This window comes from Melopsittacus undulatus, chromosome 11 (genome assembly GCF_012275295.1).
Source record: "Melopsittacus undulatus isolate bMelUnd1 chromosome 11, bMelUnd1.mat.Z, whole genome shotgun sequence".
Lineage (NCBI taxonomy): Eukaryota > Metazoa > Chordata > Aves > Psittaciformes > Psittaculidae > Melopsittacus > Melopsittacus undulatus.
Window position 1 is genome coordinate 5082713 of NC_047537.1, and position 26792 is coordinate 5109504.

General features: G+C 55.4%; 2 protein-coding genes across 2 annotated transcripts in view; both read right to left on the bottom strand.

Annotated features, from left to right (window-relative positions):
* Positions 1-78: 78 nt before the first annotated feature.
* On the bottom strand, positions 79-25085 carry ASS1 (argininosuccinate synthase 1). The gene is made up of 15 exons (XM_005146242.3): positions 25018-25085; positions 22649-22760; positions 22123-22191; positions 21696-21884; positions 19413-19469; positions 18876-18950; positions 16654-16724; positions 16269-16299; positions 12637-12727; positions 10820-10904; positions 9775-9839; positions 5668-5799; positions 2249-2405; positions 813-878; positions 79-303 (listed from the first exon to the last, which is right to left on the bottom strand). Exons 1-15 carry the CDS (start codon positions 25065-25067, stop codon positions 249-251), a joined length of 1305 nt encoding a protein of 434 aa, XP_005146299.2. The 5' UTR covers positions 25068-25085; the 3' UTR covers positions 79-248.
* Positions 25086-26090: 1005 nt separating this feature from the next.
* The window catches only part of HMCN2 (hemicentin 2), a 35556-nt gene continuing 34854 nt past the window's right edge, over positions 26091-26792 (bottom strand). The window contains 1 exon segment of the mRNA XM_034067538.1: positions 26091-26746. Within this exon segment, the coding sequence (XP_033923429.1) occupies positions 26404-26746 (343 nt within the window). The 3' untranslated portion in view covers positions 26091-26403.

Here is a 26792-nt window from a genome sequence, read left to right on the forward strand (position 1 = left end):
AGGCAGGAATAAAGCCCGGCTCTCAATGAGCGGACCCCGCGCGCGTGGCTGGGGTTTTATTCCATTCCCCCACTTCTCCTCCGGCCAACCACCTTTATTTAATGATTGCATTTCACTTGCTGCCCCGTAACAAAGCCATCACCTCCGGGAGGACAAGTTACAATCCCAAATTACCACCACAATTAGCGCTAGTTCTGAAGGGGAATCAGAAAAGGGGGGAGTAGGGAAGGCTCCAGCGCGATTGATTGCTATTCATCCTGCTGTACGGTGACCTTGCTCTGGAGACGATGATATTCCTTCAGCCTGGAAAACAGGGTATAGAGGGGGGGGGAAAAAACCCACCCTAAATGAATTAATTGTAAATTAACAGTAATAACACACATTTCCTTGCAGTTAATTGAAGCAGAATGAGGGGCGTGAAGAGCAGGCGTTTGTTAAGGCCTGTACAGTTTAATTCTTTTTGTTCCCTTTTCCACCAGATAATGTAATTAATTTATCTTAGAGGAGGGGGGGGGGGCACATGGCGGATAGGGAGAACAAAGCAGTTAACTGGCAATGGAAAAATTAAGAGCCCATTATGTAAATGTGGCGTGTTTTACAGCCCTGGTGTTGGGGGGGGATGATCTGTATCGTGGGGTCTGAGGAGTAAGTCAAATAACAAGATGCTGTGCTAGGGAAAGCTGTAATTAGGCAGGGCTGGTTGGTGAGGGCTCAGAGGGAGGTCTTGGTGCACCCCAAAAGCAAAGGGAAAGAGCCCCTGGGGGGTGGTGTTTGCCCCCCCTTGGGGAGGGTCCCATTCCAACCCCACAGACCTCAGTGAGTTGATGTTGATGAAGCCGGTGGCATCAGCAGGTTCGTAGTCCCCTTGCACATTCATGCTGTAGAGAGAAAGGCACCAGCAATGGGTTGGGAGGGCCTGGGGGGCTTGGGCTGTGGTTTGGGTAGGGAGAGGATACAGGTGACCCCTTGGTCCAGTGCCTGCTGCTGCCCCTTCTCATTGCTGGGGGTTTGGGATAGGGTCCCCATTATCCACTGGAGAAGGGCCTCATGGCCTTGGGAACAGCAGAGGCACAAGGTCACTCCTAGAGACACAGCCCCGAATTTCCCTCTATGGTCCCTTGTGTGCATCATCACCATTCCCCCCTTGCACCAAGCAGGGATGCTCGCCCTGTTCCAGAGCTGTCCCCTGGCTATGGCTGTCCCATGCCAGGCAGGGACATCAGTGTCCAGGGCAGGACAGTGGTGCTTTGGACCCCCTGGCACTGATAGGGTTTATGGCCACAGTGGCTGGTGCCTCACCCACCACATCCCAGCTCCGATGGTTTCCTACATCCCCAAAACACACGGCTCATTTCCCAGAAGCCACAAACCCTAAAGGAGGAAGTGGAGGGAAATAAAGAAGGAGAAAAAAAGCCCAGAAAGAGTTTACAACGATTTTACCTCCCCTGACGGGCTACAGAAAAACCTCTGTGCTTTTATTTTTGCTCATTCGAGTGGTTCTGACCTGCTCTATAATTACGTTACTTTCTACCTACTGTGCAGAGGCATTTCCACACAGCTCTGCCTCTCACAGCTTTCTCTCGGGTTCCTGTGACGCCGTCACTCAAAAGCTTTCAAACCAGCGATGTAGAAATCAAAAAGAAAAGGAAAATGGTTGGAGACGCAGGGAGAATAAGTGCCCCTGCTTTTCTCTCCCTCTCTCTTTTTCCTCCATCCCACCCCCCTCCATCCTCCTTTTTTTTTCTTCCCTCTTTTTCCTTTTTTTTCCTGATTTTTTTATATACTTTATTCATTTAATCTCTCCAAGTGAGAGTGTGAAGCATAATGAAGGGTTGGGACGGATTATTAGGAGCTGTTGATTTCGAGGGGGAGGGAAAGGGGGAAAAAAAGCCAGAGAAGAGAAAGAGAGAAGATAATTTGACATTTACTCCGACTGATCTAAACTCATTCGGGTGTATTTATGGCTTATAAAGTGTTTAGAGAGATTGAAAGGGGTTGAGGGAGGGCTGGGGGGGGAGCGAGTGCAAGAGAGAAAGAGAAAACGATGTGGAGAAAAGGGAAAAGCCAGAGGGAAAAAGAATAATATTGACTCGAAAACATGGCTCGTGCTTTGGCTGGGAGGATGGCGTCACTGGGGATGGGATGGGATGGAGCGGGATGCAATGGGATGGAGTACAACGTGATGGGATGCAGTGAGTTGGGATGGGATGCTCGCTGCCACCAGTCCGGTCCCCTAAACCCCACTCACCTCACCAGCTCCTCGTTGTACAGGGAGCGCGGGGACTCCCTGCCCAGGATGTAGACCTGCCCCTTGAACACAGAGAGACGCACAGTGCCCACCACAGCCTCCTGCGAGCGCCCAATGCACTCCCGGAGGAACTCACACTCGGGGCTGTGCCAGAAGCCTGCGGGAAGAGGAAGGGTGATGGGGACAGTGAGCAGAAGGGGGAGCACAGGGTGAGCAAGCAGGGATGTGGGTGCAGGACTGGGAGAAGGAGGTGAGGTGCTGGGACACCGAGGTTCAGCTCTGAGGGATGGGGACCTCACGTGTGTCCCTTCCCTTTGATGGCCCTTGGGTTGCCATGTGGGAAAGGAGGCTGGGACTGTTGGGTGAAGAAGTTAGTGAGACCATTCTGCTTTCAGCTTTAAGTATGAAACTGCCACTCTACAAACACCATCTGAGGAGGGTCAGGGACAGAGGAACACATGTTTGGGGGGGAGATCGACTCCCAGCCCCCAGGAAGGGGTTGACCTGTTCTCCTCTGGGATGGGCAGGGATCAGCCCCAAGGGGCCAACCCCAACCATAAGCTCTGCTCATGGGGAAGTTTAACTTGCTCTCCCTATGCTCCCAGAGCAAGAGGCTGGTGGGACACAGGGAACCAGTGCTGGCACCCACAGAAAGCTGCATCCAACCCACAATCATGATAAGTGCCTCCCCTCGCCACACCAGCTCCAGAGGGTACAGTAGCCCCCCAGCACCCCAAGACCTGCAGAGCTCAATGAGTGCCCAGGCTGCGTGTTGGGGTGATGTGGTCACACTGCAGTCCCCCATAACAGCCTATGGGAGCAGCCCCCCACATTGCCATCCACGGAGGCCACCTTGGGTGCACAGAGGGACCACAGCCCTGACTGCTATCCCTGTGCCCCCTCCTATCCCTAAGCGGGGTAATTAGCCAGGGAGACCTGGAATAAAGCCTGGGAGATGGAAAGGGAGATAGAGGTGGAGAGAGAAAGAGCCCATTCACCACGGTCAGCCCCAGGTTTTATCTCCCCCATCGCCCCCCCATCTCGCACACCGGTGCCCTCTCACCTTTCCCTTCCCAGCTGCGCTCCCACCGAAGCCATTAAAGCAACAAACAGTTTCTTTTGTGTTTGCCCTCATCAGCCCCTGAACAGGGCTGTATCCTGCAGCCTCATCCCTGGGATCAGTGTAGCCCTGCTCCCAAGCACAGCATCAGAGCCCTGCAGCCCCTCACCACTGAAACCGCATCCCTGACCCAAAGCCCACCATGGCACGTCCGAGGGGCCCAGGGATCCCATCCCATCAATAGCACTGCCATGCAGGCAGGGAGCCTGCACCCAGGCAGATACACCCCTATTTAGGTAACCAACCCCAGGTACAACTCTTCAGATGTCAGTACTGATGCATCCCTGTAAAAAGCAACCCAAGACATTGAAGTAATGACCAGGTACTGAAATCCTGACTCTGATAGCTCCAGGTGTGAGGAGGCATCCCCCCTCACTCCTCACCCCCCACTGCACACACATTCCCCATTGGAAGCGGATCCCCCTTAATGACCTTCCTGCCTTGTAACCTCCATCCTGCCCTAATCACAGTGGGGGTGGAGGGACAATGGCATTTCCACACCTGGCTGTACCTGCAGGAGGGGAACTGGCTTCAAAGCCACCCCTCCACAATGGGATCAATGGGATGGGGGGGAAGATAAACACTAATTCTCCTAAACTCAGGACTAGTTGCAATAATGAGGTGTTAAAGGAAGGTGCGCTTGAAAGCCTGGCCTCCGGCTGGGGACCCACGGGTGCTGTTTGCACCCCTTTGAGGGTGTTCCTTGGATTTGGGCTCAGCTGCTAAGGGACCATGCTGAAAATCACTGGGGATTCAGCATGTGGAGCCAGGGAAACAGCAGCCTTTGCCTGGCAGAGGTGGGGAGGGAGAAGTGAAATCAAGATCCCCTGAGTGGCTCTTTAATGTGGAGGCTTCACAAGTGAGTGGTGAGAAATAAACCAATAGATTTATGCTCAAACTAAGAAATAAAATAGACAAAATAAAGGCAGTGCAGGACTAGGTCTAATAAAACCTGCCAGAGGCAAGAGCAGCATCAGAGAGCAAACCAGAGGCTGTGATTCAAGGGGAAGGTAACCAAGATGCCAGGGCCCCAAGTATGGTTTGAGCAGCAAAGGGGCTTGGACACTGCAGAGGAAGATACGGGAGGGAGCATCCTTGAAGAGGAAGGTGCTGAGGACAAGCACAGGCGTCAGAAACTAAAGGGGAGAAGGCAGCCTGACCCAGTCCCAATGGATCTGCTGGTCCTGAAGCCCAAGCTCCCAGAGTCAGGTTGTTTTTGTGGGATCTTTCCATGGAAGATCACAAGGGAATTGTGCCTGCCACCGAGATTAGAGGGAAATGCCTAGAAAGAGATGGGAGGAGGAATTGGGAGGCTGAGAAATCAGGACATAGGAAAAATAACTGGTGTTTGGCTGAGAGACAGGAAAATCTCAATGCAGGCTTCCAAGGACATCAGCTCTGAGCTAGACAGGGCACAGGACATGGGGACACACCACTTGGAGCCATGCAGCAGCTATGAGCAGCCGGGTTCTGAACCCACCTACAGCTCTCTTTGGGCTAAACCTGCATCCTTCAGCTTAGCACCAGCAACCAGGTCAGGGCTGATCCATGGAGCAGACCCGGGGGCAGTGCTGATGTCCCTTCCCGGGGGTGCCATTCCCTGTCCCCCAAACCTGGCAGCACCCACCCCAGCAGTGCAGGGCAGGCACTGAGCTGAGACCCCCTCAACCTCATCACAGGTGAGCAGACCTGCACTGCAGGAGGAAGGGCAAGGGGCTTGTTTCTGTCCCTAACTGCTGGTGAGAGCCCCTGTCCCCTTGTCCCCTATGGCTCCCGGCCCATCACAGACAGTGATGTCCCTGCCCAGCCTGGCCATGCTGGGAGCCCCTCCTGGATCCCTGCAAAGCCACAACCCGCAGTGCCGCTGTGTGGGCTGCACGTCGCATAGCACGGCCAGGACCCTGCTGTCCCATAGACCCTGGACCACGGTGGCTGGAGGGACACAAAGGGGCAGTGAATTAGAGCCTGTGAGACCTGAATGCATTGGATGGGGCTGCGAGAGATGCCTGGAGCATCCTGCATCTGCAAACCCTCCTGGAAGGCAACATCACCTCCCGGAGGCAAGCATAGAGCTTTTTTGGCACGAAAACAGGCAGAGTATGGGGTCAAGCTCAGCCCCTGGCATGAGCAAACTCATTTTACACCCCTGTGAGCAGCCTTAAAATCCACACCTGAATTGTACAACCAGGAAGCACACGTACGAGTAGGACCTGCAGCCTGCGGCAGCAGCAAGGGAGGAAGAGGAGGAAGGCTGGGAGGATGCTGCGGTGGCAGGGATGGGCTGCAGGACCACACGTACCATTGTAAACCAGCTCGGCGAATTTCAAGGCGAGTCCCTGCTTGATTTTCCGTACTTCCCGGTCCATGGTGAAGGCCTCGATATCTAAATGCGCGTGGTGTAGGATCGTTCCCGCTGGGGTCTCATAGATACCTAGCCATTTTGCCAGGCAGGGGGAAAAACAGAAAAAGAGAGAGAAACGAATGAGGCCAAAACTGTCAGCAAATGACAAAAAATAATGACTTGGCTGACAGAAGGAGCCGTGGTCGAGCGCATTCAGTCCCGGCTCGCTGTAAAATGCATCTGTCATTATCTTCATGCTGGGGCCGAGACAGTCCACTCCGCACCTTGCGGAGAAAATGTCTAGATTCCCCTCTTTGAAGAGGCCCTCTGACGAGGGGAAATGACAGGCTTTGGGAACCGATCCCCCCTCCGCTCCCTGCCCAGCGCTGCGCTGCTGAAAACCTGTAATTAAAGGCACGATGCGGGGCACAGGCACAGGGAGCGAGGGTCTGAAATACCCTCCTCTCCCCTCGGCCGCTGGGAAGCAATGAGGCTACCTAGGGGCTGGGAGGGCAACCTCATATGGGGATGGCAGGGCTCCCCCCCCCCTTTTCCATTGCATGAGGCCTGGGGATGGAGGGATGCTTATTATTTTGGTGATGGGGGCTAACGCTGCGGGTGAGCTGCTCCCTTTGTTGCAGCTGCTCAGGGATTATTTGCTGTATAACGTGTTTACTTGGAGCTTAAATATCATAGAAACATAGAGTCAGGGTGGAAAAGACCTTTGAGATCATCAAGTCCAGCCATGAAGATGAGGGTGGCCATAGGGTGGCTTCAGGTTGGATGGGGGTGCAAAGATGTGGGGAGGAATGCTGACAGTCTGGCATGGATGTTACCTGCCCATGGCTGCTCCAGCAGCACATCCCCTCCCAATGCCAGGCATCTGTGCAATGGCATGGCCATGGGAATGGTGAAGGGAACCTGCACAGCTGGGTTTTGCTGGCACATAAAGAAACCCTATAGGAAACCATACCTGCCAAAGGGGATGTCCCTGCAAACAGCAGAGAGAGGGGGCGAGAGGAGACCATGGGGGCTCAAACCTGCACTGGGATCTGCCCATTCTGCTCTGGAGAGCAGCACAGGCTCAAGTGAGTCCTGCCCCAGGGTAGCCACAGTCCCATGGACACAGCCGGAGCCCTGGCTACCATGGCAGCCCAAGCCCCTTCATCAGACCTCATCCCTACCAGTGTCCATGATCTCAGCATCCTACAGGCACAGGACAGGTTCCAACTGTCCCATAGAAGAGCTACCCCCTCCTCTCAGGCCACCCCAGCGGTGCTGCAGCCTGGTCCCCAAAGGCAGCTTCAGGGTTCTCACCATCCACCCATCCCCACAGTGCTACAGGAGGGGACAGCCAAGTTAACACCAAATCCAGCCATCCCCATGAACTTGGTGAGTACAGAAGGCTGCTGTTTGTCCCCTCCAGCCCCTGACCATGAAGCCCAGATGCCACTAACACAATTCATATTCCCTCTCCTTTCCCTTAGGAGGTGTTAAACCCAGTTTGGGCTGAATGAAGACATGGGTTTATATCTTGACCCCTACCTCCTGCCATTTGCCTGCACCCCTGCCTGCCCCATTTGACCTGATGCTAAAGGACCACAGGCCTGAGCGTGACAGCCAGGGTAGAGGGGAGAGGAGCTGACATCCACTCTCCCAGCCACCGAGGAGACAAGAGCCACCTTCAAAGTGTCACTCGCAGCGTCTCCAAGTGTCTATTTTCATCTCCTCGTGTTTACAGGAATAAGACAGAGGTGTCAGCACCGCAGCCTGGTGATGCTTCAATCACCCCATAATTACTGCTGGGAAGGGGGGGACATGCAGGGGGGCAGCCAAGGAGACAGCTGCTGCTGCTTAAAATCTGTAACCTCTGCTGTCAGTTCACCTCCATCCGAGCTGCTCTGCTGTGCTGAGTGCAGGCTGGCATCCCTGGGACAGGACGGGATGCGGTGGCTTCCCGAGGGGAAGGGGATGGCGATGCTGCCCATGGGAAGATGCTGCTGGTGCAGGGTTGAGGCCAAGCATGGCTTGCTATGGGTTCATCACAGGGAAAGGGTTTTCCATTTTCCTCCTCCATCAGCTCAGTGCATGGAGAGGAGGAAAAGGGAAAGGCAAGATCGGAGGGGAGGAAAAGCTGCAGCTGAAGGCAGCGCTCGGCTCCTTTGGCAGCGGCCGTCCCCTCCTTCCTGCTTCCTCCCCACTGATTTCATTTACTTCACTTAATTATCCCCCCTTCGGAGTTAAAAAGATAATTTGATAATGAGGATGTGAAAGGCGGCAGAGGCAGCACCAGGCTCCTGCCTGCAGCCAAGAGCCCCCGGCTGAGCCGTGCCCCCCCAGCCGGCTGCAGCGCCGCTCCCCAGCACCCCGTAATTAGCCACCGTCCTCCCAGTAAAACAAATATGGCAAAGCCGAGTTAATAGGGCTGGGAAGGGTGGTGGGGGCACGCTCAGCTCGCCCCTCGCCCATTAGGCCTTAATGAAGTTCAATTAGGAGCTTAGTAAAAATCGATGCAAATGAGTTTTGCTCTTATCCCACTCCCCGGGTCTGGGAGGTGAGGGAGGGGAGGCACCTTTGCTGCTTCCTCTATGGCCGTGGAGGTCATGGAGCAGATCATGGCCATGGAGGAGTGTTGCTGTGCTGCCTGTGCCTCAGTTTCCCCTGCAGAGTGGGTTCCCTGGAGAGAAGGGGCTCCCTGTGCTGCCCCAAGTAACCTGCACAACTCAAGTCCATAGGGCCTCCACATGCTGCTAGCATTGAAGGGATCATGTCCCACCTGCAAACTCAGGTTCCGTCTCCTTCTCTGTGCAGCCTAACACTACTGGGGTCCAAAATGCTCCTGGCAGTGAGGTGATGGAGCCACCCTGAGCTGCTCTGCATCCCAAAACCAGGTGGGTACCAGCAGCATCCTCTGGCTCCATCCTGCTCCTGCTCCATCTCTCAGAGCAGATTTCCAGGAGGTTTCTCTTAATCCCAGAGTGCAAAATGGGGGCAGGATGCTGCTCACAGCAAGGGGGAAAACCCACTGTCAAGGTCTGGTTCTGGTACACGAAGCACCCAACCTTGCTATCTCCACAGCAAGCCTGGTCCCTCCTGCATCTGCCGGCACACACACAGCCCCAATAGCTTGGCAATGTCACACAGGAGACAGACGTGACAGATAAATGGGGTTTAGAGAAATTACTGAATGCTGAAGGGTCACTAGAGCTTGTCAGTGCCTCTTAGAAAAATAAACCAGATTTTGACAAATTACTCAGCATCCTGCATGCAAATGCACAGGCTGGTGTGTGCCAGTTGGGGTTTCATTTTCCTTCCTTCTTTTGGCTTTAATTTGGTTATTCAAACACACATCAAATGATTTGGGGTTTTAGTTCTCGCTTCCCGGAGCTGATGCTCTCTGGTGCCCTGCAGTGGGGAGGGAGACCACAGGCTGAGCCTTACCAAAATATGTGCTGCTGCTCTGCACAGAGGGCAAGGGTAAAGAAAAGGAGCATTTAATTAGGTATTAATGAGATTTAAAACAAAAGAGCAGGGGTGAGGAGATGGGAAATGATGCTGGGCAACCTTGATACTTAGTTCTGCACGGGGCAGCTCGCTGACTGCAGAGATTGCCAAAGAAGCTGATCCTAATGGATGATCAATACTAAGAGTCACAGCCTCAAAAGCATGGATAAATCAAAGAATTGGCTTTAAATCCCTCAGTGACTCACATTGGCCTTCTGCTTTTTGTACCTGTATTGCAGAGCCTTGCGCCCTCCAGGACCTCCCATGAGCATCTTTGCACTGGAGGCAGGTCTCACCCAAGACCTGGGTCTCTGGTGGTCCCCAGACTGGTGCAAACAGTGGCACTGGCAGTGAGTGGGTAGCTCCCTTCATTGGAGAGCAATGGGAAGTCCCTATCAAAGGGGAATCTGAAGCTGATGGGGATGAAGCAGTTGAGTGCTGCTGGTGTGACCTGAGCCACAGCACCCCAGTGATGCTGCACACCCGCCACATCCCACCAGGGTTTTCCCTTTTGTGCTGTTTTTAGGGCAGGGAGGGCACTGGCCATGGGTCACTGCTCACCTCTGGACTTCATCCCAACGAAGCGGTTCTCCACGATGTCGATGCGCCCGACTCCATGCTTGCCCCTGCCAAGGACAGGGGAGATTGAGCACCCACAGCAGGACACAAGCAGAGGGTCAGACGGGTGGACAATAGGGGACAAACCCTAAATAACAGTGTGGCCAGCCCCTGAGAGCACTGGTGCCCACCAGTAATGACCCACACATAAGGCAGGTGACAAGGAGATGGATTTTCTCTCCTTTTCCCCTCCTCCTGGCTGTGCCACCATCCTCGTTTGCCACTTGGGCCACTGGAAAATAGACCAGGCAAGGAGACAGGATGCTCCACAGCTATATTCCCCATGGCTAAAGTCATTTTAAAACCACTTAATTAACACTTAAGAAGTGAGTGGGAAAAGTTAATTTCTATTCAGTGCCAGGGGAATAAAGGCAAAGGCACAAAGGAGGATGGCATTTAGCATGGAATGGGAGGAGTGGGTGCCCTCGTGGGTGCTGCTGTATTCTTGTGCCAGCTAGCAGGAACTGGGCATGGGGTGGCACAGGGCAGAAAATCACAAGGTGATGGACTCAGTCAAGTATGTGTCCATGCCCCCAAAACCCCAACTCTATACCCAAAAGGGACATGGAGGCCCCACGTGCATGCAGGGTGAGGTGATGCCCCCAGGATGCAGGAGCTGGAGTCCAGACTGAAGGGTATCCTGCAGGTAGGGATGCCAAAGGGTGCCAAGGCCCCCCCTCACCCAGCCATGCAGCTGGGGCACACAGTGGATGCAGGGGATGTTAATAAGACTTTTTACCCCTCCTCATGTACAGGGAGCAAAGCCCTAAATACCCCTTGTGCTCCTAGCCTCAGTGCCCAGCTCCACTTGTTGGCATGACTGATACTGGGGCCATCCCATCCTCTCACTGCTGACCACTACCCATTGCGCTCACTGGGATGTGCCTGCCACCAGCATCCCACTTCCACCCCACACTGGGTACCACGGGGATGCTGCCACCCGGGGGGCAGGATGCAGGGGACACCACGACGATGGGGGGGGACTCACGCGATGTCATTCAGGTACACGAAGAGCTCCAGTGCTGTGCAACGAGTGGCTCCATCCCCAACATTGGTGACCTTCACAGGGACACCTGCGGAGGACAGGCAGGATCAGCCGGTGTCAGGATCCCCCCTCTGGAACATCACCCCACAGGCGTTAAATACATGTGACAGATATGAACTCTAAATAACTTCTTAAAAAGGCATATCCAAGCTGGTGCAGGGGGGGGGGGGGGGGGGGGCCCACCTCGGGAGAGAAGTGAAATAAATAAATAAATAAAAAGGCCATAAAAATGTCCCCGTCCCCCCCCGTTTTCCCCCCTCTTTTCTCCTTCTCTCCTTTTTAGGGCCTGTGAAATTGCAACCAGGCCCTTAACTAATTGAATTTCACGCTCCGCAATTGTCTTACAGCGCAGCACCTTCTGTCCCACCAGCCCCTACCCGCACTGGGGACGGGGGGAGTGTGACAAATGGGTGTCCCCCCCTCCCCTCCTTCCCCTACCAGTATGGGGGGTGTCTATAGGGGGACCCCTGTGCTCGCACACGCACGCACACGCACCCCGCGGCGGGGTGCTCCCCGCCATGAATTCATTATCGCACCTTTTATTTTCCCTTTTCCCCCTTCTTTTTGCCTTAATTTTGTTGGTTTGAAGGGCACTGGGCAGGGGCTGGGGGGGTGATGCTGGATAGAAAAGAGGCATTTTCCTTTAGCGGTGTGAAATGAGCAATAAATGTATTAGGAAGCTGACAAGGGGGCTGCGGGGCCCACAAAGAAAAGCGGTGCGGAGTTGGAGGCTAATCCCCCCTCCATCTGCCCTCCTCATTACCATTTAACGCACTATCAGTTGCCAATCAGCCTCAATGCCTCCCTTTCTAGTCTTTATTACCCCCGCTACAGCCCTGTCTAGTGATGGGGGCTGTCATCTCCCCCCCTTGCACCAAAGCACACCCCCCCTCCTTTAAACCCCCTATTTTCCAGGGGTTTATAAACTCAGTTGTAAATTACTATTAAATGTAACTCGCGGCAATAATGAACCTTAAGCTGCTGCTCGGCGCGGGCCCCCCCACTCTGCGCCCTCCCCTCGCCCCGGCTCTTTCTATTCCGGCAGGGAATTGGCCGGGATGCGCTGGGCAGAGAGCCGATGGGGCTGGGGAAAGCTGCTTAGCCTTTAAAATAGTTAATAATTAGATTAAAACTTCAAATAAATTAACTAGGGGCTGAATGGGCCTCGGGGGGGGGGGGGGGGGGGGGGGGGGGTGGCTGCTCCGTGCAGGGGGATCATTATCATGGAGAAGGGATGCTGGTGGAGGGGAGGGGGTGATCCTTTGAGCAAGGGTTACCCCCAGCTTAGGCTGCTGCTGCTGCCAAGGATGGATGGTGGCATGGGGACTGCTCCATGTCCCATCCCTTGGGTGATGGCTCCAGGGCCAGGCCTTGCTGATCATCCCTGGGCATGGAATGGGGTCTCCCCATCTTCATGCAATGCTGATGGCACCTCTGGACGTGTTCTGCTGGACCATCTCCCAGGCTGTAACACTGGCCAGGGCCACCTTTATGGCACAGAGCAAGAGAAGGACCCTGTGCCCACTGCACCTTGATGGCTGGGGCAGGGGCTCAGAGCCCTTTCTGCTCTCAGGGTGGGTCAGATCAAGCCCCTTGAGATGTCCCCAAATCCCTCTGCACAAGTCAAAGACTCCCAGTACCCTGCACGCACCATCCCAAGCCCTGATGCCACAAGCTGGGACTCGCCCTGGCTGCCTCTGGTCCTCACTGGGGTTTGCCTTTGGGTACAGAAGCACAAGGGGCTGTGAGGACATGCTTACCCCGCTCAAACTCGATCTCCAGCACATCCGGGGTGTCGGGAGAGGTGGCCGGATCACGGGTCTTCTTGTAGAGCCCAGGGGGAGCCTGATTCTGTGGGAAGGGAAAGGGAAGAAAAGAGAGTCAATGGCATTGGCATGGCCAACACTACCAGCAACCCCATCCCTGGTGTACATTCCCCATCCCTAGTGTATAACCTCCATCCCTGACATGCATCTCCCATCCCTGGTGTACATTCCCCATCCCCGGTGCGCATCCCCCATCCCAAAGCACGGGGCCAGCACCGCACAGCACCAGTGCTTACCCGGGCCCTGGGAACAAAGGGGTTGGAAGAATCAGCCAATTTTTCCCCTCAACTTGATCCCATCTCTCCATCCGCCTCCCCCTCAGCTGGAGGTGGGATGGCTGCGGAGAAGCAAGTCAGGCAGGGAAAAGCGGGATGCAGGGCGGGCACCCGCACGTCCCCACATCGGGGACCGGCTTATTCCGTGCTGACCGAAGAAACTAATGGGGAGGCCTGACCCCAGCAGGTGCTCCAGGCACACCGGCTCTTTCATGGTGTCCCCGGGGTTAATACACACGGGGAAAAATAGAGGAACGAAGCAAAAACCCATTTCAGAGCACATCAACCTTTATGTATATTGGGTTTTTTTCTCCCCCCCCCCCCCTTTAGATTTATGGGAAAGTGGCATCTTATCTCTGTCGGAGCCAGGCCACCGGAGGCTCGGGTGCTGAATTGCTGCAATTGAAGTGCGTGCCAGAAGAGATGGAGGGGGGAATGTAATTAAAAGAAAAAGCTTTCCATCCCAGAGAGCAAATGCTTTGCAATTTCATCTGACCCCAAAACATCTTGGGACCGGTGTTTGCAAAGCCCTGTCTCTAAAGGGATTTCCACCCTCCCATGCAGCTACAGCTATAGGGGGAAGGGAAACTGAGGCACGGAGCATCCAATGCTGTGGGAAGGCAGGAAACAGCGAGCGAGTGAACCACAGAGCAGCACTGTGCTTGGCCAACATTGGAACACTCAAAGGAGCCTCCACTGACCTAAAACCCTCTGTGTAAGTACCACAGGCAGCAGTTCTCCAGATCAAGCTGCTCCTGTAAATGGTTTAGTGATGGTAAACTCGTATTTGTGCTCAAAATGTGGCTGGTTGGAGCTCTGAGCATCCCTGGGCAGCAGGGCCCTGCCTGCACTGGGGGCTGCCCCCGTTTCTCCTCTCCCTTATAAAGCAGAGCTCTTCTGCTGCTTGCTTTTCCTCCTTTCTCTCCCCCTTTCCAATAAAAGGACAAGGTAGAAAGCCAGTTAGAATAGAGAACCACCAGTGATTGCTGTGAAAGGATTTTAAGCTTTTTAAAGGGAAAATAAACTCCTCTGTGGAAGTTGTTTTTATCTGATATTTTTGAAGATGGGCAATAAGCATTTCAGTGAAAACTTCCTTTTTTTGTCCCTCTCTAAATAGCAAAGCCCAATCCCAGCACACCAGGGACCCCTTACCCCACCGCACACCCCAGGACACACATCCCAGCAGCAACTGCTGCCGAATCCCAGGAATACAGGCACAAATCCCCAGCAACACCACTTTGAGGTGCCCGTTTTACCTCATTTTTGCCCCTTTTTCCCTTGTTTTAACCACAAAACGCCTCCCCGGTGCCCCCCGCGCACAGATTACACGCGCTAAGGATTTCAATTTTACATCATCTGGCCTTTCCTAGCCCTGATCACACTTATTAACCAGACAAACCTGCACGAGATGATGGAAAACTTGGAGTTCAAAAGGAAAGACGGAGGGGGGGGAACCACTGGAAAGTATTAAAAACTCTTTACTAAACATTGGAAGTCAAAGTCAGGTAGTTTCCAATTTTCCGAGCCAACTATGAAAACCCCTATTAAATAAAATAACTAAATAGAAATAAAAGTGACATTTGGCTTGCATTCCATCATTACTGTGCGAGGCTGTCCTCTTTTTATTCTCCCTCCTAAAAGCACAGTTCAAATGACAAATAGTTTGTTGCAGTGTATCAATGCCTTCTATTTATCCCTCCCCGCAGGGGGGCTAGTCCTGCAATGTCATCTTTAAAGGGGAAAGAGCCGGGGGTGGGGGGGGGAAAGGGGGGAAAAGAAAGAGGGAAGAGTGTGTGGAAAGAGAGAAAGGGAGGGGGGAAGAAAGAAGCAAGAAAAACGGGGCAAGAAGAGAAGAAATTGGAAGCAAATGGTCCATGAAGTAAACCATGATGCAGAGCTATCGATGCCGCAAATGGTTTATTCATCCGGCTGATATTGTTGTGCCCGGGCCTGAATGAACTCTTTCAGAGTGCCATATGAAGTTAAAGCAAGTAAATTTCTATCTTTCTCCGCATTAGCTGCCTCATTGCCCTTCAATCGGGCCTCACAGAGGCAGAAAATAGCTCAACCATCTGCTTTCAAATCCCTGCGTTTGGCAGGTCCCCGGGGTTTGGGGAGGGGAACCCACCGTGCCTGGCACCCCAGATCCTGCCATGGTGCCCACTGCTGCTTCCCGGGATGGGGAAGGGGATGGTGGTGATGCCATGCTCCTGGAAGCCACCTCCAGTGCTGGTGGAGGAAGAGGTACCTGACTGGAGGATGCTCAAGGGGGTCAGGGCATCGGTTTGCCCTGTTTTCCAAGCTGGCTTTGGGAAGGAAGCAGGCTTGGCAAAGCCTTGGGATTGGGGGTCTTCGCCAAGAGGTGCTGGATGTAGAGGGATCAGGATGGGTGCACAAGGAAGGGCACGATCAGACCTCCACTAGCTCCAGCTACAGGCACGAAAACCCACCCCTGTGCCAACGGGGCTGGAGGAAGAGCCCCCTCAAGGACCCAGCTTTGCAAAGCCTGACCCGCAGACACCCCTCCGGAGGGCACTGAAGGGGGAGCAGGACCCCTTTTCCACCTTCCTCTTCCTCACATCCCTGCCGGAGGCACGCGCCTGTGGTGCGCAGGCTGCGGGCGCTGAGCTCCATCCCGCTCCTGTCTCTCTCCCCCTCCTCTCCCTGATTGTCTAATTAGCACTGATGGATAGTTTCAGGAGCATCGTGACCCGCTGGAGCATGAACCGTGCAGGCAGGGGCCAGCAGGCAGCCGGACCATGAGCACTGCTGGAGGCAGCCGGGGCTGGACCCGCACATAGAAAATCAACTGTGGAAAAGACCTTTAAGATCATCCAGGAGTGATGTGCCACGCTCACAGACACCCGTTGACATCAGGCTCATAGCCCTACTGATAGGCAATGCTGCCTGGGATCTGGTGGTCCCAAGGGTCCAAAGCATCACTCCATGCAAGAGGATGTTTTATCCCACATCCCTTTGGATATAGGGGATGGGAAAGCACGGAAGGACCTACAGGCACAAGCAAGGGATCCGAGCTGCAGGGGCCAACCCGGAGCTCTGCCACCAGCTCTCCCACCAGCGCCTCATCTGTCTAATTGCTCCTTTATTGCTGCCCCATGACATTGTCCCCTCCGGTGTCACCCTGAAACAGTCCCTTCCCCTTTTCACGCCAGCGGCAATTAACGTGCCGGGAGAGGCAGCAGGGCCTCGGCACCATGCACGGCACCGTGAAATTCCCAATTAGGCTGCAAACACACGAGACCCCTCAGCCCTGTGGCTGTGATCCATTACCTTGGGGTTCTCCAGGATCCCGGCTTCGTAGCTGCAGCAGGCAGGGAAGGAGAGAGAAATCACTGCAGCACCTGCAACCCCAAAACACCCAGCAGGACGATCCCCCCCAGTCCCAACCACCCATGAGGATGGGTGTAAGTACATGTAATGAGTCTCCAGGGGCTTTTAGCAGCAACCCTGCAAGGAGTACCAGGCTTGGGAGATGGGTGCTGCCATGTGGGACATGGTCAACAGAGCAGAAAGGGAGGTTGGAGGTTTTGGGGTCACTCTTACCCAACATGTGATAAGGCAGCTCTGTAGGTACAAAGAGCTGTCCTGACCCTGCAGCACAGGTGGAAATAGGGCCCTCACCCCATAGGAGCTCCCCACCAGCCTGGCCTCTCACCTGATGTGCATGAGGTTTTCATCCATGCTCCAGGGTGTCTGGGGTGTCACGGGCACCGGGATCCCGTGTTTCTGCAGAGAGAAGAGGAACAGAGAGGGAATGTGACAGTCCACAGGGAAAATCAGCCCATGACAGCACCAGCTCCTGCTGGGACCAGCACAAAAGCCCAACTCCGGCCATCAGCAAGGTGAGCATCCCTGTCCCTGACCCTGGCAACATCACCTCCCACCATGAGGGCTGCCTTGGTGATCAGGGACAGGAAGCACTCCAGGAACCCCAGTGCTGGAGATGCCATCAGGGATGCTGTGTGCTTTTCCCAGGTCCAGTACGGTGCATTCCCCTAGTTGGGCTCCTCAGCGAGAGGAGGTGACTCCTGTCCCCACAACCACTGGGTGCTCTGCAGCCTGCACAGGACTGATGCTGAGGACAGGGGACATCCCTGCATCCTCATGCGGACACGTGGTGATGCAGACACACAGCGGCATTCCCGGGAGCACAGGGTGCCCATGGACACAGGGCCCTGCTCTGCTGCTTCCCGGCGCATTGGAAGCCCAGCTCCCTAACAAGGTCACAGCGCGCTCCATTATCCACTGACATTTCAATGGGGGAAATTGCCTGTGAAGACGAGGTGAATACACCAGGGAATTAGCAGGAGAGGAGATGGTGGCGAGCAACAACCGGAGCCAGCGGGAACATCACCCACCCTGCCATCGCCCAGGGATGGAGGATGCAGCGCTGGGCTCCTGCTGTGCCTTGGGGTGTCTGTACAGCCCATACATCCCTGGGCAGTGCAGCGTCACCACAGCAGGGATGTCAGCCAAGGGCTCTGCAGGAATAGAGGAGCAGGAGCTGAGAAGACTCCTTGTTTGCCAGGAAGAGAGAGGGAATCGCTTGTGGTTGTCAAATTGTGGTCATTGATCCTATCACCTGGGATAGGAGCAACGTAATTCAGTGCCTCCTAAGGCTGCAGAGGGACTGACAGCTCTGCTCCATCCCACGGGCTCTGCCTGCTCTGATGGCTCAGCCTGGAGCAGCCTCCAGAGAGCTTCACCGTTCTCAGGAAGGTGTTTTGGCTTTGGTTGGTTGTGGGGATGAACTGGGAGCAGGAGCAAGGCTGGGTCCAGCCCCTGGGCAGTAAATCTACAGCAAGAGCTGGGCCACAATGACACGGATCCTTGCTTTCCCCAGCATCAGCAGAGCCCCAGATGTCATCACATTATAACTCCCTGAGCAGTGAGGCGAGCGCATCAAGTCCTGAAAGGACCCAGCCTCTCACCACCCTCTCCTGAGCATGAAAGAGAAGGGAAACCCCTGTTGTTTTTAACACTGCACATAACCAGAGACCAAAAGGTACTACAGACCCTCAACCTTTCCCCTTTGAGCGGGGCCCCAACCCATTTCATTTCCCTTTCCCCCCCCACTTCCAAACAATGCCTGAAGAAAACCCCCAAACAAACCCCCCAAACCCAAAACACATGTTCCATTTTCCATATAATAAAACCATGGCGCTCTTAATAACTCCCCTATTTGACAATTTGTTTGGCAACATATGGAAAGCTCTCGTAAACTTGTCCCTTCATAATACAACAGCAGATGGCAAACACAATCCTCGACACGCCGCTCTCAGCGGCCCTAATGGGCTCGGAGGGCTCCTCGCCCCACACTGCATCCCTCTGGCTCCACACCTCGCCTTCGCAGGGCTCACCCAGGCAGCCTCGATGGCAGCTATTTAAGACCTGAAGTAATTTTCTGGTTTATGCACAGAGCTGCCTTTTCCCTTTTGATTGATTGAGCCCAGTTGTCAAGCATTGCCATGAAGTCGCTAAGGAAGAAAGGTACCCTGGTGGGCACGTAAAAACCTGATGCAAAACTTCTAATATGTTTTATTGCAACTTGTACTTCAAAAAGGAAGGGACAACAAAGGTGAATGGATTTGCTTTGTCTGTTACGCAAGTCAGGGAGCTGGGACCCGTTTCCTTGGAAAGCAGGTTCCATGAATAGCCAGGTAATTATGGAGCTTTTAGAAAGTAAGGAGAAAAAGAATGGAGGGGGGAATAAATCCCAATCAGAAGCTCCAGCGTTGTGCTGCAGGGATGCTGTGCTGCAGGGATGCTGTGCAAGGCTTGCAAGCCATGGTGAGCATCCCCAAGCATCCTGCATCCATCCCAAGCATCCCACAGCCACAGCGAGCATCCCGCATCCATCCCAACACCAGTTCCTACCTTGGCATAGTCCATCAGCTCGCGGCGCCCAGGGAAGCGCTGGTAAAACTCAGGCATCCTCCATGGTGCGATGACCTGGTGGGAAGCAGGAGCATGAGATGAGAAGCACCTGGCTCCTGTCAGCCCCTTGGTCCCCTTTTCCTCCCCCCAGGTTCCCACATAGGAAAGGGCTCCCTGGGGGAACAAGGTCCACAGGGTGTTGGTCCCATGGCTGAAATCTAATCTCAGTGCTCAAGGATGGAGTAACTCAAACCCCTGACCCTAACAAGGCACTGGATGCAAGGGGGAAACAGGCAGCATCGATTATCTGGCAGCTGCCCTGGTACTGTTTCCTCTGTGGCTTCATGGTGTTTGGGGTAAAAACAGGTCAATTAAGGATCATTACAGCCCCTCAAATGCCAAAACGTGGCTCTGTGCAGCTGGCAGACTGTTAAAGTGAAGCACAGCCATTTGCATCGGTGTTAAAATTCCCCACCGGCTGAGGAGGGGGATGAAAGCCCAATGATGGGGCCCCAAGGGGCAAATTTGGGGCCTTACCTTGATCTTAGGACAGAGAGCGTAGCAGGTGAGCTCGAACCGAACCTGGTCATTGCCCTGAAACACCAATGGGAGATGCTGAGGGTGCATGGGAGGTGGGTGCCCCCACACTGGTCCCACTGATGGGGGATGAAGCATCATCGGTGGACCACCTCACTCAGAACCATTAAGGATCCTCAAGAGAGGAACATGACCTGGCATGGCTGCAGGTTTGGATTTGGGGGAAGAAACTGAAAAATTGGTTGGAACTGCTAAAAAAGAAAAGGAGCATTAAAAGTGCAAAGGATGAAATAGCAGCGCCATGGCTTCATCCATGCTGGGTGCTGGCAGAGCACGTGTATGGCAGTGCACATGTGTTACAACGTATGTACAGCCTCTGACACGCTGAAGTCTTCCATGCAACACTGGAGACCCCTGACACAGTGGGCAAGGACCCACTGCTTTCCCACTCCTGCTCAGGGCTAGGACCCCATTCTCAGCAGAGAACGCCACTGGGATGGGATGGAATTGCAGGCAATTCTCATTGGAAAACCAAGGATGAGGACTCATCTATGTTCTCCATTCCCACAGCAGGAAGAGATGAAGGATGCCACAACCTGCTCTAGCTCTGTGCAGCAGGGTCACTCCTGATCCCTCTCTGTGGCTGGTTTGAACCCAAAGTCACCTTTCCTGGTACTCCTGACATCTGGGTGTGCAAAACCCTGATGCAGCTCATTCAGCCAGGAGTGGAACTCTTCCCTGGGTTGACACCCCTAAAAACTGAACCACCAGACACCCAGACTGGGTATTTCACACCCCTGCAAACATCAGAGGACACAGGGAAGGAAAGGGCAAGTGTGGGGGGAAAGACCATGGTGTTCTGGAGGATGCAGCAGCTCATAATGAAGTAGCTCTGAACCTCCCTTTACCTTAATTGGCCCATGCTGATGAGGTCCCCTAATGAGGGCAGGTAACCAGGAAGGGGTGAAGAACAAGCCTAGGAGTTTATTGCTTCCAAGGGAATAGCGCTCACCAAAGCCTGTTTTCCACCAGCTCCAAGGGGGCTAAGGACTCCCCTCCACACCTCCTCTTGGCCCCATTCTGGAGGATACATTTACAACCGGGCTGGGAAATCCCTGAGGACTATTACACACAAGCAAGTACATCCACCAAAGCACTCATTTCCCTTCCAGGCCCAAAACAAGCCCATCTGCTCGGGCAGTGGGGACACTGCAGATGGTCACATTTAAGGCTCCAGGGCCAGGATTGAGTTACCCACGGTCAGTCCTGCCTGTGCCTGTGGCTTAATGGCTTGGGGAGTGGGCAGAGCCTGGAGAGCACCCGAGGGTGCCCCTGTGAGTGGGGGTGTATGTGCTGGTGGTACCCAGGAGCAAAGAGGACATCATCGCACTGAGAGTCTATTCCCATTGAGTGAGGGCTTTCAAGAGAGCTGCTGGAGATGGATTGCATGGATGGGGAAGGGATATGGGGAGCCCATTGCAGCAGGAATGAGTTATTTCAGCCCTGGAGCCCCACAGTTACTTCTCTGCCCCATCTCTCCATGCTCCAGCATGGCCCTTGGCTATCTCCTGGCTGCACCTAACATCTCTCTTCTAGCAGGGCCCTCCCTATAGACAGGGACACTCAAACCAGCGCCCCCAGACCCAGCCCCTTGCACCGAGACTGAAGTGGACACCTCACGTTTGCTCCTGGGACAAAACAAGCAAAGTCTACACTTAGGGTCCCTTTAGGATGGGGAGCCAGGGGCACCTGGCAGGTCCTGTGTGCACCCACAGCACCCAAGGGCCCTGCACAGGCTTCCAGTGACAGTGCCACCCTGCTCATGGTGTCCTCGCACAGGGCAGGGACTGGAGGTGCTGGACGGGGGCGGGGGGGCACATAGAGGATTCCTCCATCCCGAGCATCCTTTCCACGGTCTCTGGCTGCCTCTAGTGGTAACGTAGCCACCCTGCGGCCGGCGGCGACAGCGGGGGATGGAGACCGGGATGGGAGCCAGGATGGGGATCGGGATGAGGACCAGGATCCCCACATCCTGCCAGGGATGCCGGCTCGGCTCCTGTCAGTAGCAGCTTTCAGACAGCAGCTACCAAACCCAGGGTATGGCCATGACCCAAACCTTTCCGATGGGGAAATGGAACCGAAATTGGGCAGAGAATTCCCAGAAACAAGAAGGAAGTGTCAAAACAGGGTCAGGCTTTACACAAAACACTGTGCACCCCTCCTGGCACCCGCAGCTCGGCCAATGGACTGACCAGACCCCCCGATCCCCCCATCCTCCCTTACCTTGCCGGTGGCCCCATGGGCGACGTGCTGGGCTCCCTCCCGCTGGGCCACCTCCACCAGCCCGCGGGCAATGCAGGGCCGAGCCAGCGCAGTGCCCAGCAGGTACCGGTCCTCATAGAGAGCATTGGCCTGCACCGCAGGCCAGATGAACTGCTCCACGAACTCCTTACTGACATCCTCGATGTAAACCTGTGGGGATGGAGGGAGCCTTGTGATGGGAGGGGGGCTGCAGGGAGATCCCGATCCAAGGGTCCCTTCACCTCCCCTTTCCTCGACTGCTTTGGAGCAAAACCTCTGGAAAAGGGATTCCTGGCACTGTCCACGCTCCCCCAGCCATAGGATGCGAGATCCCAAGGCTCAGCCCCACAGCAGTGAGCAGGGGATGCTCAGAGCCCCCCAGGCACCCAGAGGGAGGGGGCACTGTTACCTTTTTAGCCCCCAGTGCCAGAGCTTTCTTGCGTGCTGCCTCAAAATCTTCCTTCTGCCCAATGTTGGCCTGGAATGGGGGGAAAAACTGAAAGCTGAGTTTGAAAGGAGAGCACAAAACAGAGTGTGAGCCCAGCCTGGAACAGGGCATCATTCAAGGCACAACAGAGCCCATGCTGGCCGGGTTTGAGGCCACTCAGGATGGGTTCTCCCCAGGATGACAAACCATAGGGCCCCACCACCCTCTGCCAAGCCCCTTGGCTCTGCCCAGTGCACTGCCCTCATTAGCAGAGGGTTATTTGCTGCCAGGATGGGATGTACTGCACAGGGCTGACAGCTCAGCAGGGCAGCACCCAGGCTGGGCTGTGGTTAACCAGGGCAGGGTCACTGCCATGGATGTGCACACACCAGGACCCCTGTCCCACACCTGGGGAGCACCCAGACCTCCAGACCCATAGCCCAGCATCCCCTTCATCCCCAGCCCATGGGGACAGGGTCCATGTGGCAATGTTCAGCACAGAACTCACCAGGTAGGCAATGACACCATAGCCCTGCTCCTTCAGCCACACCAGGATGCACGAGGTGTCGAGGCCTCCACTGTAGGCAAGCACCACAGTGCCCTTGGTCTGAGCCATGGCGCTAGCAAAGCAAAGGGGCTCATGAATGGGTTGTCGAGGGCAGTTGTGAATGCTCCATCCCTGGCAGTGTTCAAGACCAGGTTGGATGAAGCCTTGGGTGATATGGTTTAGTGTGAGGTGTCCCTGCCCATGGCAGGGGGGGTTGGAACTGGGTGATCTTAAGGTGCTTTCCATCCCTAACTATTCTATGATGGCACCAGCCCCTACCCTTGCTTGGTGCAGGAACACTGCAGCCATCAGCTATGAAACACTTCCCAGTGCCCTGGACTGGCCATGGGCCATCACAGTCCAGCCAGGTGCTGAGGGCTCTCATGGGGTGGGATATTCTGGGCACCACAGACATTACATAGGGGGTGAATAACCAGGAAGCATGAAGCACAACCCACAGCAAGCTAAGCACCACCAGTGGCTTTAGTAGGTAGAAGAGCACGTGGTGGTGCTGGGACAGGCTCTCTGATGAAAAGAAGCAAGGGAAGGGCTGGGGGCAGGGGGAATGTCCCCAGTCTAATTAATGCTTATTGGGCATTTGGCTTAATTACACTGCCCCGAGGTTTCTGTCAGTGTGAAACACCTCCATAGGGGTTCGGTGCCTCTCACCCTTCAGTCGAGGGTATCAAGGACTTCAGCCAACACCAAGAGGTGAAGGATGAGGCAGCCCAGAGTCCTGGTGAGTGATGGGGGTCCTGCTGTGGGAAGGGGCTCGGGGCTGCCCCTGCAGTCCTGTGAATCCCAGGGCCTCTCAAGGAGGCGATGCCAGGTGACCCTTGGACCAGAGAGCCAGAGAAATCCCATCCTGAACAACATTCCTGCTGCCAAGTCAGCACAATCCTGCCTTTGCCAGTGGGGAAGGCACTGTGCCGAGCTCCCCAGCCTGCCCACCCAGCACCTTTCCCAGCAGGATGAGGCTATGCCAGGGTATATGTCAGCACCCCGGTCCTGCCAGCACAGTGTGGGGCCTGCATCCCACAGGGCATGGCTTGGATCCATAGCATGCTCGTGCCCGTTTCTTGCTGAAAAGCAAAGGATCTGGCAGCCCCATAACCACTGCTCAGCTCCCTGAGCCTGCCCGTGCCCGTTGTGCTGCCTGCACAGCACCTAGCTTGTGCAGACGGTGCTTCCCTACCAGCCAATGCACTGAGCTGGGGAGGCTCAGCCAGTCCCTTCCTCTCCGGGGCATTTACAGGAAGGCAAACACAGTTCCCAGAAGGGCCCAGCCCAAGCGTGGCCCTGCACCAGCACCTCCTTGCTGGGCAAATTCCCTTCTTTACCCCCAAAACACATCCCTGCTGCAGCATCACTGTCCTGACTCAGCACCTCCGAGACCAGGCACGCTCTTCACAAGTGGCAGGGCAGCAGGTTAAGGTAACACATCCAACTGTTGCCTGCTCAGACATGTCCTGCTGCCCACATGATGCCCAGGGGCAGTTTATCCTGGGGACACATCCTGCATCCCAGGAATGGTGTGAGGCCACCAGTATTTCCAGCTCCGGCAATGAGGCTTGTGCCAAACCTGCCCAGGAAGGGAGAGCCCCAGAGTTTTGGTGGTAGGGGATAATAAATCAGAGCAAACAAAGCTCAATGAAGGGGAATGTGGCAGGGACTTTCTCAGCCCTGATTATTATTCTGTAGCCATTTCCTTGTGGGTTAGGGCAGGGTTTTGGCTGGAGCGGCTGCCCTGCTCCACAGGAACACTGCGTTTCTGCTTGGAAACCAAGGGAAAAGTAAGAAATCAAAGGAGAGAGGGGAAAAAAAGAGCCTGAAACTTTGATAAGGAGAGGAACCACCTTCAGCAGCCAGGCTGGAAGAGGATGGGGCAGGCAGCAGCAAGGGTTCCCCAGGGGTCCCAATGGCAGAGGTATGTGGGGCTGCACTCACTGGTGCTGGGTTTCATCTCAGCATCACTCCTTCGTCTTATGGGGGTCCCATCCTGCCCCCCCCCCCCCCCCCCCCCCCCCCATCCCCAGGGAGGACACCACCATCCGAGGTCCCAGCTCCCCTCCCTGGGGGTGGACAAGGGGATCCCTCACTGAGATGGGACTCACTTGGAAACCCCAAACTGAGGTAGAAGGGGCTTAACTGCACCTCCCAGAGCGGGGAAGGGGCTGGGACCCCCCTGCCCTCCTCCTGCAGGCACCCCAGGGGTGCAGGAGACCCGTGGCTGGGTGGGGAGGGGTCACCCATGGGCACGGGGACAGGTCCCGCAAGGCAAAGGGCACCCTTTCCACTCGCCCCCCGGCCCGTGCCGTGTCTGCACTCACCCGCTCCGGGCCCGGCTGCCCTGGTCGCTCCGGTCCGGTGCCTGCAGCATCCTCCTCCTCCTCCCTTATAGCCGGGTGCGGGCAGGCGGAGCCGCCGCGGGACTGTCCCCTCCGTGGGCACCGTCCCCAGCTCAAAGAGGGGGCCGGTCCCATCCCGAGCCGGGGGGAGGATGTGCCCAGCTGTAACCCATCTGCTTGCGGTGCTGTCACCAATGTCCTCCCATTCCTGACCTTCACAGAGCACCCCCTGCCCTAGGGAACCCCACAGAGCCACCGGCTCCAAGTAGAGAGAAAACACGGGAGCAGAAGGGGCATGATGCTCAGTTTTCCTCCCCAGCATAGGGGTAGGTTGAACTTACTTGAAACTCCATGTGAGGAGAAGCAGAAGCCTGGGTGGGCAGGCAGGGATGGGGCAGGGGCTGTGCATGGGGCAAACCCACCTTTCACCATTGCATGTATCCAGGGGTTACATGCAATGTAAGCAGAAGTGGCCCTGGAGGATGTGAAGCCCCTAGCCCAAAGGTCATGGCTTTTATAGGGAATGTCAGTGCCGCTGTGAACTCCAGTGATGGGGATGGGATGTGACCCTCACGTGGTACCTCACTCACCATCACACCTAATGGCCCTAACCTGGGGATGGGTGGGCTCAGGTCTTTGGGGCCAGCACTGTAAAGGAGGACTGAGCAGATCTTAGGACCAGCCTCAATCTGTGAAATGTGCAGAGAGGCCACATTCTGCTCATGCTGACTAAAGGACCTGACCACGGGGCAGGATTGCACCTTCAGATACTGGACATTGGCCATCCAGAATTGCCCCATCCTGACAATCTGCCTTCTATGGTTCAAGGCCACACAGGGAGGTGTCTAAGACAGCAAGTCAGGGCACTCCTCCCACATGCAGAAGGAAGCTGCTTTCTTCAGGGACAGCTGATAATTAGCCACAAAACACCTTTATTTAGGAAAAAAAACCATAAATAATTAAGTGTACACAGAAACCAAGTGGGCTAAAAAAGAAAGGCTATTTCAGTTTAACAAGGCTAATTCCAGGGAGCCTGAGGTTGCCCCAGCCCAGGGAACCCCACCCTGCACCCTAGGGGGACCCTCACTGGCCCCTGTCACTCAGCTCATCCCCTATCCAAGGACTGATAATGGCCAAGGCCACCAGGGCTGTGTTTGCTCCGAGCTGCAGGTTGCAACAAAACCCGATTGCAAGAGGCTGGTGGGGTGGCTGAGGACCCCAGGACCCTGCTGAGTCAGGGACCAGACAAGGGTGAAGGCAACCGAGGGGTCTGGGGGGAGAGGAAAGGTGCAGACTCAGCTCTCCCTGAGCAGCGGTGATGAGGGACAGGAGATAAGAGCCCACATCCCCTCCTGTCCCTCGGCTGTGTCAGTAGGGGTAGGGCGAGATGGAGATGATGAGGATGAAGATGCTGGGTGGCCGCTGCCTGCCCGGGGCCAGCACCTGCACCTTGAGGCGGTGGGTACCAGGGTCCCGCAGCGGGCGCAGGGTGAAGATGATGCCGCGTCCGTGCTCGGTGCGGAGGGCGAAGGGGCTGCCTGGCTCCCGCTCCAGCAGTGTGAAGAGGGGATGGCGGTGACGGGCAGAGGCCGGGGTGAGGTGCACCACGGCCCGGCCGGCAGCGATGCCGAGGGGCAGGGTGAGCAGCTGGTACCGCAGCATGGGGGGACCGGCAGGGCCGCAGTCTGGGGTGCAGAGACCCACACACAGCCTGCACGAGAGCCAGGGGATGCAGAGGGGTGTCAGAGCTGGGACAT